The sequence below is a fragment of the Hippopotamus amphibius genome, chromosome 8 (assembly GCF_030028045.1).
Source record: "Hippopotamus amphibius kiboko isolate mHipAmp2 chromosome 8, mHipAmp2.hap2, whole genome shotgun sequence".
Lineage (NCBI taxonomy): Eukaryota > Metazoa > Chordata > Mammalia > Artiodactyla > Hippopotamidae > Hippopotamus > Hippopotamus amphibius.
Genome location: NC_080193.1, coordinates 143,820,797 through 143,837,029, shown reverse-complemented (window position 1 = coordinate 143,837,029; position 16,233 = coordinate 143,820,797). Strand labels below are relative to the sequence as shown.

General features: G+C 44.8%; 2 protein-coding genes across 2 annotated transcripts in view; both read left to right on the top strand.

Annotated features, from left to right (window-relative positions):
- Positions 1-16,233, top strand: part of LRP2 (LDL receptor related protein 2) — a 148,796-nt gene that overhangs the window by 98,941 nt on the left and 33,622 nt on the right. Inside the window, exons 47-58 of the mRNA XM_057746520.1 lie at positions 68-197; positions 1,310-1,511; positions 2,467-2,762; positions 4,771-5,287; positions 7,581-7,733; positions 8,260-8,430; positions 9,786-10,012; positions 11,175-11,352; positions 12,380-12,576; positions 13,345-13,590; positions 14,307-14,435; positions 15,367-15,486. Coding sequence (XP_057602503.1) covers positions 68-197; positions 1,310-1,511; positions 2,467-2,762; positions 4,771-5,287; positions 7,581-7,733; positions 8,260-8,430; positions 9,786-10,012; positions 11,175-11,352; positions 12,380-12,576; positions 13,345-13,590; positions 14,307-14,435; positions 15,367-15,486 — 2,566 coding nt within the window. The remainder of the gene's footprint in view (positions 1-67; positions 198-1,309; positions 1,512-2,466; positions 2,763-4,770; positions 5,288-7,580; positions 7,734-8,259; positions 8,431-9,785; positions 10,013-11,174; positions 11,353-12,379; positions 12,577-13,344; positions 13,591-14,306; positions 14,436-15,366; positions 15,487-16,233) is intronic.
- On the top strand, positions 4,191-4,548 carry LOC130859458 (small nuclear ribonucleoprotein E-like). Its single transcript, XM_057746885.1, has one exon. The coding sequence runs from the start codon at positions 4,191-4,193 to the stop codon at positions 4,458-4,460; it is 270 nt and encodes an 89-aa protein (XP_057602868.1). The 3' UTR covers positions 4,461-4,548.

Here is a 16,233-nt window from a genome sequence, read left to right as displayed (position 1 = left end):
TCTTTCAAGACTTCTGGACGGCAAACCACTCTTCTCACCAAGAGTGCTTTTTATATTTTTTTCAGAGTTCCCTGAGTCGACATGCTTCAGTGATGAATTCAAGTGTGACAATAACAGGTGCATCCAAGCAGACTGGGTCTGTGATGGTGATAATGACTGTGGGGACATGAGTGACGAGGACGGAAGACACCACTGTGGTAAGCGCGAATGGTTAGCTCCTCTGCAGAGTCACCTTCCAGGGAAGCTCAGGAGATTTGTTTTTCTATCTTGGGGAGTATGGTTGTCAGGTTCCTCTTTATTGACTGCACACAGTTAGAATGTTACTGTTATTTTTCCTTCCATTCGGGAATATTTGATATCATCCACGTAAATGCTTTACAATGATGAAAAATGATTTTAATGTTTCTTTTCTTTCTGTTGCATTTAGGGAATGGAAATAATGTCCTACATTTCTAGAGTGGAAAAAGAGAACTCAGTTGGGCACTCTTAATAGCAGCTCTAATCGTGTTGCAATTAACTGTGCCTCCAGTTCTATCCATTACCTAGAGCTGTTACGGGGGTCATTCCTTTTAAGTGAATTACGGAACAGACTATGGAACACCATTTCCCATTTCCAACAGAGCATAGAACTCTTAGCTGAGGTGTCTTAGAAGAGTGTCTTTGCGTGGTAGAATAATAAAAACAATGACTCCGTGATGTTTGCATTTGATTGTTACCTCATGTGTCCATGACTTTGGTGGTGGTCGTGGTTCTACATGTACTCTGTGAAATGGGTGGTTGGCAGCTGCCCAGACATGGACTGTAGCATGTACGTTTCTCCCATATCTCCTCACCAAGACTCCCTTCCTTTTGTCTTCTCCCTCAGTGAGATGGGATAAAATACCTGTATTTTATTCTGCGGGCTTTCATGATGACATGTTAGCATCTTAGCTCTTTCCTAACAGTGTCATGGTTTCTGACAACTCTTACTGACATGCACTCCTCCTATATACCTAGGAAGGAAGCTCGAGCTTTTTAGAAAATTCAGTGACTTTGAGCTATCTCGTCAACCGTTGTGGACTTCAGTATTCTCATCTGTAGAACTGGCATAAAAACACCTATCTCACATTGTGTTTGTGTGATTATACTCTGTAAACTAAAAAATGTTGCCAAATGTAAGGGATTTTTGGTCTATCTGTTTTCCCTTCATTTCCTGTCATCCCTCAGACTATTATGTGACGTAAAGCAAGAGAAATAATGGCTCAGAATGAATCGGACTGCTAGAGTGAGCTCTCATGTGATTTCTGATTCGCGTGTGCTCTGGTTTCAGAGAGTCACAGCTGCTCAAGTTCCGAGTTTCTCTGTGTGAATAGCGCGCCCCCGTCCAGGAAGTGCATCCCTCAGTCGTGGGTCTGCGACGGCGACGTGGACTGCTCCGACGCCTACGACGAGCACCAGAACTGCAGCAGGAGGTCCTGCTCGGAGACGGAGTTCACCTGTGCCAACGGACTGTGTGTCCCCAACTGGTTCAGGTGAGCTGGGGAGGAAGCAACGGACCCACAAACCTCCAACGTCCGTGAGGCAGGACTGGGGCCTGGAGCCCGTGGTGCTTTTAGCGGGCTGTGAAAATGTTTGGATTTCTTTTAAAATCAAAATAAAAAAGAGAGAAATTTTAGGTCAAAAAAAAATTTTAATACCGCATAATATTCATATATCTGCCTTTATACCAATGTGGTCCTTCAATACAGTTTTAAGTATTTTAAATGGTTTTGTATTGCGGTAAAAGTCACGTAATATAAAACTTACCATTTTAACCATATTTAACGGTACAGTTCAGTGGCACTAGGGACATTCACATTGTTGAGAAACTGTCACCATCATCCATCATCCATCTCCCGAATTTTTCACCTTCCTAGACTGGAACCCTGTCCCCTTTAAACCCTAACTCCCCGTTTCCCCTCCCCGGCCCCTGGCATCTACCAGTGTACTTCCTGACTATGAGTTTGACTATTCTAAGGATAAATAAATAAAGAAAGAAATATTTTTATGGAGGAAGGGCCCGTGAAGGCCAAAGTGCCTGGGGCCCATGGAGGTCATAATGTGACCTTGAGCAGAGGGCCAGAGAGATGAATGAAGTGGGCCTGCTAGAAGAAAATTCTTCCCTGAGGCAGCTGGCACTCTTGGTTTTCCCCTTGGAGGAGAGGCATGGGTACAGGAAATACTTCGTCCTCTTTTCTCTTCTGTGAGACAAATCAGAGTGAGCGTGGTGGTACGTGGGCTGGGCGCCGCGGCTGCGGGTCGGCCAGACAGCGGGGAGAGGCGGCCGGCGGGCACGCGCGCCCGCTGAGACACACGGGCACCGGTCAGGGTCATTTGTTTGGAGAGAAGTTGGGAATCGGGATTTTCACCTGAAATATTCTGATTTTAAACTCTGGAAACACATTTAAGAAAACCTCTTCAGGAGTGGTGCTGGGTGTCATAACACAGGTGTGACCGACGCAACGACTGTGGTGACTACAGTGATGAGAGGGAGTGCGTGTACCCCGCTTGTGACGAGACCCACTTCACCTGCCAGAACGGGCTCTGCATCTACCAGGCCCTTGTGTGTGACGGGGACAACGACTGCGGAGACGACTCCGATGAGCTGCAGCACGTGTGCCACGCCCAGGAAACCACGTGTCCGCCCCATCAGTTCAGGTGTGACAGTGGGACCTGCATCGAGATGGGGAAGGTCTGCAACCACCTCGATGACTGTTTAGACAACAGTGATGAGAAGGGATGCGGTGAGTAGAACAGAAGGTTGGGGAAAAGGAGGCTAGGGGGACTGAATGTGGATTCTCAAGCCTTTATGACTTCGCAAGACTTGTCAGTTGGTTCTCCAAGTAGAACATTGCCAGAAAATTACTATTGCTTGTCTATCAAAAAACAGTGTTGTCTATCACAGACATGTTTTGGACTGATTCATCCGTTAGGCAGTCATTACAGAGAACAGGAGATGAACAAATTCAGGACATCGGTGTCTGACAGCAGAGAGGGTTGATTCTCTTTGACCGCTTGACCATGTGCAATGACTAGTTGCCTTTACTGCCCCTCTGCTAGGATTGCTTGGCCTGTTCTTAATTTTCATCCTCAGGTGACTGGCAGTGCCCATGCACCGCCTCGCGCCCCCCCCCCCCAAAAAAAAAACAACCTCCCACAAGTAACCCAGTCTAGAATTTATAAAATATAAGAAAATATTCTCCCTGCCTGTGGATAGTTTTTGAATGAGAATGGCCACATGTCACATGACCAGCCTGTGGTACTGCACCCCCTCCCCGCCCCGGGGTGCTGGGTGGCTCATCCCATTTGTGGGAGTCAGTCAAGTGAGGGCTTCTCTTCCCAGCTCCACGTTCAGTGACTTCACACCCAGAGCCTGAAATTGGCCATGGTGCAGTTCGTTGCACCATTGAAATGGAAGAGGCTACCAATTAGAGCGCCCCCACCCTGCATCCCAGACCTGTTTTACCAGCACACCACTGTATAGGCTGTTCTGCTCTTCTTTCTCCTCTCTCCTGTTATTTTACTTTTAAATTTATTGATGAAAAGAAGATTGGCAGGTATAGGATTAGAAGTCAAACGTATTGGATGTATTAGTTTTTTTTCAATATATATATATAAAAAATAAACCCTGTAGCGTTCTTTTTTTTTTTGTAAATTTATTTTAAAATTTTTATTTATTTGTTGGCTGCATTGGATCTTCATTGCTGTGTGCAGGCTTTCTCTAGTTGTGGTGAGCCGGGGCTGCTCTTTGTTGTGGTGCGTGGGCTTCTCCTTGCGGTGGCTTCTCTTGTTGTGGAGCACGGGCTCTAGGTGCGTGGGCTCAGTAGTTGTGGCCCACAGGCTTAGTTGCTCCGTGGCATGTGGGATCTTTCCCAACCAGGGATCGGACCCGTGTCCCCTGCATTGACAGGCGGATTCTTCACCACTGCACCACCAGGGAAGTCCCGGTTGTATTAATTTTTAAAACCACTGGTGAAGGATCAAGTTGGGAGGAAGTTGGGTAAGAGTGACTTTTGAATAATGTAGGGCCTTTAGAAATCCCTTCTTATCTGTCTTCTTTTAGCATGATTCATTAAGAATTGGGTCTGTCCACTTCCGCTTCCGGCTCTTTATTCCGGAAGCCGCTTTTTTAGGTAGTGTGCGGGTGAGTGTGGTCTTTGTGAGCTTCGACCATGGTGTACCGGGGCCAGGGCCAGAAGGTGATGGTGCAGCCCATCTATCTCATCTTCAGGTACTTGCAAAATAGATCTCGGATTCAAGTGTGGCTTTATGAGCAAGTGAATATGCGGATAGAGGGCTGTATCATTGGTTTTGATGAGTATATGAACCTCGTATTAGATGATGCAGAAGAAATTCATTCTAAAACAAAGTCAAGAAAACAACTGGGTCAAATCATGCTAAAAGGAGATAATATTACTCTGCTCCAAAGTGTCTACAACTAGAAATGATCAATGAAGTGAGAAATTGTTGAGAAGGCAATACATTTTGTTTTTTAGGTGTTGTTAAAAGTGTAGCTGTAAAACATTTATTCATATTGTTTTGCTCACCCTTATGTTATTACCAGATGACAATAAATGCTATGGGATTGTTTTTATTTAAAAAAAAAAAAAAGAATTGGGTCTGTCCAAATGAAGCAAAACAAAACAAAACAAAAAGAATTGGGTCTGTCCATTGGGAAGGTTGACTTTGGACCATTGTGGTGGGTCCACTGCTGTCAATTTAGGTTCTCTGATAACTGTCTTTTACCCACAGGCGTTAATGAATGCAATGATCCTTCACTCAGTGGCTGTGACCACAACTGCACAGACACCTTAACCAGTTTCTATTGTTCTTGTAACCCTGGTTACAAGCTGTTGTCTGACAAGAGGACGTGCGTTGATATTGACGAATGCAAGGAGACACCCTTCGTCTGCAGCCAGCAGTGTGAGAACTTACTGGGCTCTTACATCTGCAAGTGTGCCCCAGGCTACATCCGTGAGCCGGATGGAAAGACCTGCCGGCAGAACAGCAACATCGAGCCCGATCTCATTTTTAGCAACCGTTACTATTTAAGAAATCTAACTATCGATGGACATTTATACTCCCTCATCTTGCAAGGACTGGGTAATGCTGTGGCATTGGATTTTGACCGAGTAGAAAAGCGATTGTACTGGCTTGATATAGAGAATAAAGTCATTGAGAGAATGTTTCTGAATAAGACAAACAGAGAGACAGTCCTGAAGTACAATCTGCCGGGTGCAGAAAGTCTGGCTGTCGACTGGGTTACCAGGTAAGAAAAAGTTGAGGAACTTTTTAAAAGTTAAAAAGCTTTTTTGTTTCCTAAAAGCATTCTAACCATGTTTTCATCTTAATAGGGAAGTGATCTTTTCAACTTGGGTTAATAGGTGGATACCTTTTAATGCTTCTGCATGTTTTGTTTTGTTTTTTTTCCTGCTGTGTATCTAATAATCAAATGGGATACCGTAGAACCTAAAATCTAGGGATTTTAAGAATTTATGGTGTCAGTTTCATGGGGCGGGACATCACAAAGGAGGAAAGATCTCTGTTATCACTGGCTATTCAGTTAACTGGCAGTGCTGTGAAGGGATGATTCCTGTACACGCTGGTGCACTCAGTCATTTAAAGCTGTTGCTGAAGTGTGTCCTGCATGCAGTGCTGTGCTAGGGACTGGGGTCTAGAGGTCAACCAGACAGACACAGCCGCTGCTTTCCTGGAGTTCACAGGCTGCTTCCAATGCTAGTCATTCCCAGCCCGGGCTGGTTATAAAATAGAGAATGACTAACTTGAAACTCTGAACATCTTTAAGGTAGACAGTGATATTTTAATTCAACTCTACCAGCTCAACCACACTTCTTCACATCTCTTGAATATTGAATCTATCAGATACTTGGCTTTGTGGTTGACATGAAGCTGTAGGCACTTAGGCTGCAAATATCATTGCTTCAGTCATCCCAGACCTACAGAGCACACTTCCACAGCTTCTCTGTTTGATCATCTTAAGGGTAAAGATCCTAAGATGGGGGGATGGAGAATTGGCCCCCTAGTTCTACCTGAATAGGAGCTGGCCTGTCATAGGTGTTCAAGAACTGCATGCAGAATAGTGAATACAATATTGACCATGTGAATACAAGTATTTTATATATAGTGGCTCTGCTGGGCGTCAGAAAGCATAGCGATTAGTGATTTGCAGGAAGAGAACTAACCGTGATACTGTGCCTTTGCTCCATCCTTTGCTCCAATGCAGGGAAAGATAATATTTCAACCTTGATACTGTCATTTAGCCCTCTCTCCCCAAAACTGGTAGGATGATATTTTCCCCCTGGATTTCAGCTACTTTCCTCTTGCCCTAGGCATGTTCTTGACCAGGGGAAAGAATTAGATACATCTGTGGTAGTGAGGAAGATGGAGCAAAAAGTATAGGGTGAGGGTAGGATAAAATATCTCATGACCGAAGCATTTTCTGATATTTAAGGAGCACAGGCCGGCTAAACATTCCTTAAAACACAAGGCAGAGTAGAACCCAGTCACATCTAAGTTCATAGGGGACAGTTCTAGGATACTAGTTACACTGAAATTTGAAACAATTTTCCCAGTATCAGTAAAGATGCCCACAGTGAACTCAAGGATGTTTGGTTTCCAAAGCCCTTCAACTTGATGTGCTAGTTCTGCAAAGCACTGTTATGTACAGTGGAAAGATGGACTGGCTCTCCGTCCTCTTAGTTTTTCCTGGAGTGGGAGTGGAGTGTCTTCTCCATATTCTGTTCGCTGGGTCAGTGTTTTGACTGTGGAATAAAGAGAAGTTAATGAGTTGGTGGTGAGCTCCACAGAGCGGAGCGCCCTATGGTGTAGCCAGTCTTGAATCCCTGCTCTCGCGCTTACTAATCAGCAACCTCTGCGCTCAGCAGCCCTCATCAAGAAAACAGGAATGATAGTAGCAGCTACTCCTAGGGGTGCTGTGATCTTCAATAATATAATATTTTTTAAAAAGTCCTTAGCCCAGGGCCTGGCATTTAATAGATAGCTGCTAAAAGTTTAAGTAAAACTTGGCACAGGATAAGAAATGCATTTTGCCAGCCTGTTGGGACAGGGCCAGGGAGGCGTCAGGGTTTAGTTTATCCTAAGGATGCCGTGACTCAGAGTTCCCGCGTGCAGCCTCAATGATTCACTTAGACAAGTTTGTTTCCTCGACTCCACCATGTAAACTGTAGTTTATGATGCTCACGGGTTACTCTCACTGCTGCGTCCCTGCTCCTCTAGAGCCTGGAGCACTGCCTGGGAAAGATGCCTTTGGCTGCACGAAGCAAGTAAAGCCAGAATCCTTGTGTGAAATGCAGCCCCGGAATCCCCTATTGTAAGGGGATTTTGACATCCCCTTACAATAGGAAGAGTAGCACACATTCTCACGTCTTTTGTTGCCTCCTTGCAGGAAGGTCCACTGTTTCTCCCCTTGTCCTTGTTTGCCTGGGGGAAAAGTGCTTGGATAGGAAATTGTGTGGCTAAGTGTGCATTGTTTTGCAAGGAGAGTGGCTGTAACTCCTGGTTCTCCCTTTCTCCATTTTCAGAAAGCTTTACTGGGTGGATTCCCACCTGAACTGCCTCTCTGTCTCTGACCTCAATGGTCGGTACCGCCGCCGGCTGGCCGAGCACTGTGTAGATGCCAGCAATACCTTCTGCATTGAGCATCCCAGAGGAATTGTCCTGCACCCTCGCTATGGGTATTGTCTCCCTGTAACCTTGGGCTCTTCTTTCCTGCCCTTCTTCCACCTCTGTTACCAAAAAGGCTGTTCACGTAGATCTCAAGGCCAGTATCTTGCTGGAATTTTTCTTTTGCTTTTCCTGCCTGGTAAGTGGCTTCGTGGGATGGGTAGAAGCGTGGGTGGTTCGAGTGCTATTCATCAACTATTGTATTTTCTTTGCCATGACACACCATTTCACGTCCAGAGTCACATATTTTGGCTGCATGCAAGCAAATTATGGTTAAAAAAACTAAACCAAAAAACCCAACAACCCACCTTTACTGGGCTTTCCACGTCAAATCCGCTGAAATCCCCAGTTGATCATGTTCATCCTGGAGCATTTCCTGCACGTCATGCCCTTTTAGATTATTTTCTGTTAGTTCTCTTCCATTTATGAAAGGCTCTGTAGAATGTAAACCCTGTTTCCCTACTTGGAGAAAGCTTATGCCTTTGCCACTAAGTTCTTTTGGCTTCGGGGACCGACCCTTTGTGTTTGCTCCAACAGGCATGTCTACTGGGGAGACTGGGCCGACCAAGCATACATTGGGAGAGTAGGCATGGACGGAACCCAGAAGTCTGTGATTATCTCTACCAAGATCAAGTGGCCCAATGGCCTCACCATTGATTACACCAATGATCTACTCTACTGGACAGATGCCCACCTGGGTTACATTGAGTACGTACATAGAAAAGAATAAAGCAAACCGGGCAGCTGTTTATTCCAAACACCAGGACTTGTGTTGCCAGTGTGATTATTCCCAGGCAGCTTCTAACTGGCCTGTTTGTTGGAAGTCACTCTGACGTCACTTCTCACTAAAGTGCCACAGGCAGTTCACCAGGCTCTGTGGTATGGTGCAGGAGAAAGAGCGTGAACTTTGAAGTCATACAGATCAGGATTTTGCCTTGATGCTTTTACTTCTTATACTTCTAAAAAAGCAGCTAGTAACCCCGCCCCTATGGTAGTCAGCTTGGTGCTCAACTCATCTTAATTTCCTTACGGCTTTACTTTGCCCTCCCCCCCAATATATGATTCATAGACTTGGAAAAATTATGCTGGTCAATGAAAAATACTCCTTGTAAAAAAGATAATACAAATTATTAGCCAAGAAGTACATGTTTATTTGCGGGCATTGTTAATTATGACTTAGTTGGACTGCGGTAATATCTTCCGGGTATTTATGAACTAGTACCCAGATACACAGCCTGTTGCATGCAAGAGCAGGGAATTGTCATTAATTCACTGGAGCTATTTTAAAGGTCTTAAAAAATCCTGCCATTCTGTTAAATTTATTTTGTGGAAAACTACACTTGACAAAAAATATTCATAAAAGTGTCTGAGCTCTTTATATAGATATCATGCAAGAACTGAAAGAGAAGGTCTCAAGACTGCTTTCTGGTTTATGACTTTTTAAAAGAAACAGATGGTGACTAAATTTGGTCATTTATCTGTAGTCTTATTCACAGAGGTCAAGAAGATATTCAAGTTTTCCAGTGCCGCCTTTAAGTTTCCATAAATTATGATATTTTGGAAAAAATTTCTAACATCGTGTGACTATGTTATCAACTTGTTCAGTTGAGAGCTCATTCCACCTCTTACGTGGGTTTTAGGGTCTGCTCCCAGATTTTTAAATATTAAAATATCAATATTCTGACATAGGTTCGAAGAAATGAATGAGACGTAGATTCACTAATAACGTCCAGGGCATGTACAAAGCTAACCCTGCTGGCCTCTAGTTACTCAGCTCATCTATACCGCTCAGGTTATACTGGGAATAAAGTTTAAACTCTTCTGGTTATTCCTATTTTTAAGGCATTGTTTTTGCAACTTTTACATCTTTCATTCAGTCCCAAATATCCTTTAAGTTTAGTTTTTGTTTTGATTGAAGGCTAAGAGTTTTGAGGACGATCTGAACTTCAGTTACCTCCAGAAGGTAGAACTTTATTCAGTGATATGTCAGCCCCTCTATCCTTAAAGGCATTAGAGGGAAAGCATCATCTTCACTGAGTGGCTCTTCCTTCCTCCGACTCCAGGTACTCGGATTTGGAGGGCAACCATCGGCACACGGTGTACGAAACTGGGACACTGCCTCACCCCTACGCTGTTACTGTTTTTGAAGACACCATTTATTGGACAGATTGGAACACAAAGACGGTTGAGAAGGGACACAAATACAATGGGTCAGATAGGGTGGTGCTGGTGAACACGACACACAGACCGTACGACATCCATGTGTATCATCCCTACAGGCAGCCAATTGGTGAGTAGGGGAATGGGAAGGTTTTGCACCGTCCCTTTAGGGTCTTGTGCATGCCACCCTTTCTCTTGTTTCTGTTTTTTTAAGCATAAATATCATGATTTATACTGGGAATGGTGTCACTTGTTAATGTTTTCTACGAAGCAAATGCTGAGCGTTGAGGGGATGGAAATATCTTTAGAGTTTATCCCCTTATTCCTGGAAGAGACGGCTTATAATTCTTTTTCATAGCGCCTGCTCTATTCTTAGAGATCAGTCTGGGTTTTCTTTTTGATAAGAGTCAACTGTTATGTTGCCTTGACGTTTCAGCCCTAAATATTTAAGAACGCACCTTTGAAAATAAGGACATTTCCTGTATAACCACAATAAATTATAACACCTAAGAGATATATTATAATAACATGGACGTATTTATAACAATCACTTCTTTACCAACATCAATTACTGAAATGATTAGTTTAAAAGAAATGCTTTAAAGAAAGTTATGGTAACTATAAAACATCATTTATTAAATGTCTACTTGCATTTGATATCTCGCCAAGTTCTGGAGTATTCTTTGGAGATAGAATGGATTTTGTGGGCTTACTTTGTTGTGGTGTCTCGTTAAAACGTACGATAAACTTGGAAGTTAGGAAAAATGAGAATTGGCAAAATATTTTTTTCAGGAAGTTAATATTCTTCCTATTATTTACAGAAGTCCAAATTCATCTTTACCTCTGAGTGGCGGCCCAGAAAATTAGTACAGGTGTTGCTCCGTTTATTCACCCACCTGATTCTTGGCCGACTTCCGTTGCCTGTATCCTTAAGATGAGAGAATATAGCATCTGCTGAAAATTAAAAGTTTAACGTAGGTTCTGGGCACATGAATGTAAGCTAAATTTCCTACCTGCTCTCCTAGAACTTTGGGAGACACATCTTTTCTAGCCCAACACCAGTGAGTAAGCCTCACTTCTGGTAGCACATAAATCAGTTTTCTGTGTTAGCAACCAGGTTGCTAAAACAGCTCTACCCTATGTCCTCTTTACGAACTTTTGGACAAAGCGTGAACCTAGGATACTGATTTTTTTCCTAAGAGGGGATGAATTTTATGTGGAAGGTAATCCGCTTGTCTGTGATTGATACTCTTTAAGTGAATGAACATACGTGTTTTTCGTTCTTTCACTAGTGAGTAATCCCTGCAGTACCAACAATGGTGGCTGTTCTCATCTTTGCCTCATCAAAGAAGGAGGTATTGGATTCACTTGCGAGTGTCCAGATAACTTCCACACAGTCCGGAATAGTTACAGCACTCAGTGCGTGCCCATGTGCTCCAGCACCCAGTTCCTGTGTGCCAACCTGGAAATGTAAGGCTCTCTCCGCCCTCTCCCCACTGCCTCTCCAGCCCTTGGACACACATTGAACGTCAAGGCTCCAGAGGATGGGAGTTTTCTGATGAACCAAGATTTTGGCTAATTAATGTGGCTCCTTTGGGATGCACTGAGACTTTCTCCAACCGTTCAACTTTCTCCAACTTAAGATGATTTCTTCTGTAAAAGAGGAATTTGTGAACCAAATGGTTATGCCCATGCATGCAAGTTTTTATTTCTGTAGCAACGACACAAACTGTGTTTTTTATTTCTAAGGGATTGTCCAAAGTCTCAGGGCCAAGAATGTATGTAAGTGTATATGTTCTGACTCCCTCAGGAGTCATAGAATGTCTCCATCTTTTTCAAACATATACTGGCCTAGTTAAATAGAGGATCCGGCGTCACACATTCAAATCCATTTTTGATCACTTGTATTTGTTATGAAACATGGTCACAGATTATTTCCCTCACAGTGGCCACAGCCCTTGACGACTAGGGGTTCTGAGTCAGAGAGTGAGGTTGAAAGCAGGTGTTAATGCAAATCATCGCATCTAAGATTCAGTGGCAGACTATTTTGATGATTGAATACGGTATCGTAGATGAAGCATCTAGCATACACCCATCATGACATCGGCTCTCAGCAAGCATTAGCGCCTCCAGCTTCCCGGCCGATACCCAAATGCCATATATCCCTCTGGTGACAGTCCCAACCGGTCCCTGTTACCAGAACCACAGCTCCAAACACACGCTCCACTATTTGTTGTGGCAGGAATTTAATCATCATACTGAAAGCGTTTTTCAGCAGGTGTTGGGTCTTCACAAACCTGTTCTATCTCACCTAGTTTTCTCTGAAAATGTGCCACAGTAACCGAAGTCTAATTGATCCTCTTCTTGGGCCACGAGAGAGCTCGTGCATGTTGCTGCTTGAAATTCAGTTTTGCCTTCTTCTCTCTGGGCAGTCGTTGCCTGCTCCTCTAACCGCTTGGCGCTTTGCTAGGAGAACTGCTCTGTTTCCTCCATGCAGGTGTATTCCTATCTGGTGGAAATGTGATGGGCAGAGAGACTGCTTGGATGGCTCCGACGAACCCCTAACTTGCCCACAGCGCTACTGCCGTTTAGGACAGTTCCAGTGCGTGGACGGCAACTGTACCAGCGCACACTTCATCTGCAACGCTCGTCAGGACTGCCCTGATGGGTCTGATGAAGACTCTGTTCTCTGTGGTGTGTTGAATCGGTTTCTACCTTCTTTGCCCACTTCTGTAGTTGACTGTGTACAGTCATGGTTCTGTAGGGATTTTTTGAATGTCATAAACCAAAAAAACTGGTCCAGAATCCTAGGAAAAGAAATTTGGAGTTCATCCTATAGCTATTTTTATCAAGTTTTAAAAAAAATCCTAAGGTCTCTACAAGGCAGGTGGCTGAGGGAGAGAGTAAGTTTTCTATACTGATGGTTTTTTACTGTGTGCTGTGCATAGAATCCTCTTTGAGAGCTAACATTGAGGGTGAAATGAGGGATTCCCACATTTTAAACAGGGGCTTTCTGTTGTAGTATTTATTTATGTTTTCATTTGTAAAAAGCAAACCAAAAACCAAAAAAAAAAAAAACCCAAACAAACCAAGCCCCACCAAAATCCCCAAACAACCCTCCAAACCAAAAATAACACATCAACAACAGCAATAGACACAAAGTTTGAAAACCATTGTCCATTAGGGCAACAGGTACCAGAGAAGGTGAATTTACTAGGCTGTCAGTGATTCCGTCCTTATCCTCTAATTCTTCATGCAAGAAAAAGATATTTAAGAATTTAGGAGACAGTCATAGTCAAAGGACTAAGTGCCCACGTAGTGGTCCTGGTTAATAATAAGTGCATTAAGACATAAGTCCTTTAAAAAGAAATTGTAATCGAGTTCTCCAGGATCCGTTAGTGTAAGCTAGGGGCTCCTGTTCCCGACACCGTCCAAGCTGACACCCAAACGCCCGCCTTGCAGAGCATCACCAGTGTGAGTCCAACGAGTGGCAGTGCGCCAACAAGCGTTGCATCCCGGAATCCTGGCAGTGTGACCTGGAGGACGACTGCGGAGATAACTCGGACGAAGACAGCGCCCACTGTGCCAGCAGGACCTGCCAGCCGGGCTATTTCAAGTGTGCCAATGGCCACTGCATCCCTCAGAGCTGGAAGTGTGATGTAGACAACGACTGCGGAGACTACTCAGACGAGCCCCTCCAGGAATGCTGTAAGTTCCTGTGGGAGGGGCCCGGCCTGAGCGGGAGCAGGGAGCAAGGGCAGCTCTGCGTGTGAAGAGAGGGTGCGCAGCCCCGTGGGACGGCCCCGCTCGGCTCTCCCCGAGAACACTGGCGCCGCAAGGCGAAGGAGAGCTGCACACGTGGCCTGCAGGTTGAGCCACACCCTTGGTTCTCAAGCAGCGGATTCCTGCTCTCCGTACACGGAATGTCTAGCTGTCCAGAATATGATAACAAGAACTTACCTTTTGTCTATACAGCCCTTTCTCTTTGAGCCTCAGAGATACCTGGGGAGGTGCGGGAGGTGGGCGTTACCAGCTTTCGTTTCACAGGTGAGGAGCCTCACGTTAAGTGGTTGGTCGCTTTTCGACTTCGTGGCAGAGCTGACACGTCAACCCCGGATTTTTTTTTTTTACCTTCAAAACCCAGCTCTTCACCCCACCCCACCCCACCCCACGCCCCCCAGAGTTTGACCGCAACGTAAATGAGCGGTAATGAAACGGCGAGAAAACCTAAGGACTCTATCTTGATGCTCAGGGTGAACAGGTCACACCTGAAAGACACACAGTTGCCAGAGTCCGTTTGGTCGGTACCTGGGTCACTGTGACTCGTCAGCGCTGCATCCTAAGGGGGACAGTGGAAAGGTGCCTTTGGTTTCCCGGCAGGACTGAGACTTCGGTCCTGACTTTGCTCCATCCTCTCTTTCCAGTGAGCCCTGCCTATCGCTGTGACAACTACACGGAGTTCGACTGTAAAACAAACTACCGCTGCATCCCGAAGTGGGCTGTGTGCAACGGTTTCGACGACTGCCGGGACAACAGTGACGAGCAGGGCTGTGGTAGGAGGGCCTGCAGGGGTGGAGGGGGGAGAGACGAGCCGCTTCGCGGGAGAGGAGCGTGGATTGCACGTCACCCTTCCCGTCTTTGCCTCTGACAACAGGATGTCATTTCTGTAGCATCTTACGGGGATATTGCGCGTAATTTGTATCATCTTAAATGAGATCTGTCTCAAAGGATACTGTAACTGGGGAAGACGTTGTGAAAATATCAGGCATTTGTGCAATTTCTCCCAAACGCAGAATTCGTTATTTACGCTTGACAAGTTTAAACTGTTGGTCTTAAAGACCGACTGAAATGGATGGAGGCGGCGGTAGAGAAAAGATTTGGCACCTATCTCTAAAAAGGATGTTTCTAAATCAGAATATTTCTTATTTGGAGATTTTCATATTCTGAACGTCTCTCTGACTTCCCACATCCTCTGTGTCTGGCAACATAGAAGGAATTTACGGACAAAAGGCCAAAGGAATTAATGGAATTTGCCAAGATTAGGCGTATACTCTGACTTGAAAACAAAATGTCTCTGGGTGTGTGTGTTAGGTTTAGTTGGAAGAGAGGTAAGGAAGAGAATGGGTTATTTTAATAATAACACTGAATGTAAGCAACTAAAGACTATGTGATGGACGTGTTTTGTTTGCTGATGGCAACACTTACTTTTCCTTTCCAGGCCTTTGTTGCAAATTACACGCCAGGGACCAAATCATTTTTTGAACGGTTTCTACAAAAGAGAATGGATCTAGGTTCAAGCAGTAGGATAGGTTCGGTTCAGCCTAAAGAGGAGTATTGACAGTGAAGGTGACTGGCATTCCTCTTTCTGGGAGCTTTGAGAACATGGCAGCATAAGCCTCAGGCCATCTCACAAGAAAGCCAGTACTAATTTGTCACTTCTTGACCTTGGGCTTCTGAAGTATTTGCAATGGCTGTGTTTTGCAGAGGCGATGACATGCAAACCTTCTGGGGAGTTTCGCTGTACAAATCACCGCTGCATCCCTCTTCGCTGGAGATGTGATGGGCACAATGACTGTGGAGACCAATCAGATGAGGAGAACTGTGGTGAGTGTTCAGGGTCCTTCATCCTTACGTGCCGCTGGAGTGGTGATGTCTGCTCTTTGTCTGTACCTCAGCTGTCTGTGCCATTCGTTCAGCCATAGGATGACGGCTACCTGATCTCTTGCTTTTTGACTAGTACATTTCTACTTTTTCATCTCCTTCTCAGCTGCTTGCAGTCAAGCTCTGGGAGAAGAATACTTACCCAAGTATATCTCTTGTCTGTTGAATTTATTTACACTCCATTTTTTTTTTTCCCAAAAGAACTTGAAGTGACTTATAATATATCATTGCCTTATGCTATATATCGATTTGAGATTCACTAACATTGAAATACATTCTAACTTTAGTCCCCTTTTGGAAGTAAGAAGGTACAGGCAGCTGAGAGAATCAGGATGCTGGTTACACCGGCAATTACCAATTGACTAAAACACAAAAGGGCGATCCTACTGACACTTTATTGTTCATAAGAAAGTTCAGGGACTTCCCTGGTGGCACAGTGGTTAGGAATCTGCCTGCCAATGCAGAGGACACGGGTTCGAGCCCTGGTCTTGGAGGATCCCACATGCCGCGGAGCGACTAAGCCCGTGCGCGACAACTGTTGAGCCCACGTGCCACAACTACTGAAGCCCGTGCGCCTAGAGGTCTGTACTCTGCAACAGCAGAAGCCACTGCAGTGAGCAGCCCGGGCACCACAATGCAGAGTAGTCCCCACTCGCTGCAACTAGAGAAAGCCCGTGCGCGCGCGCAGCA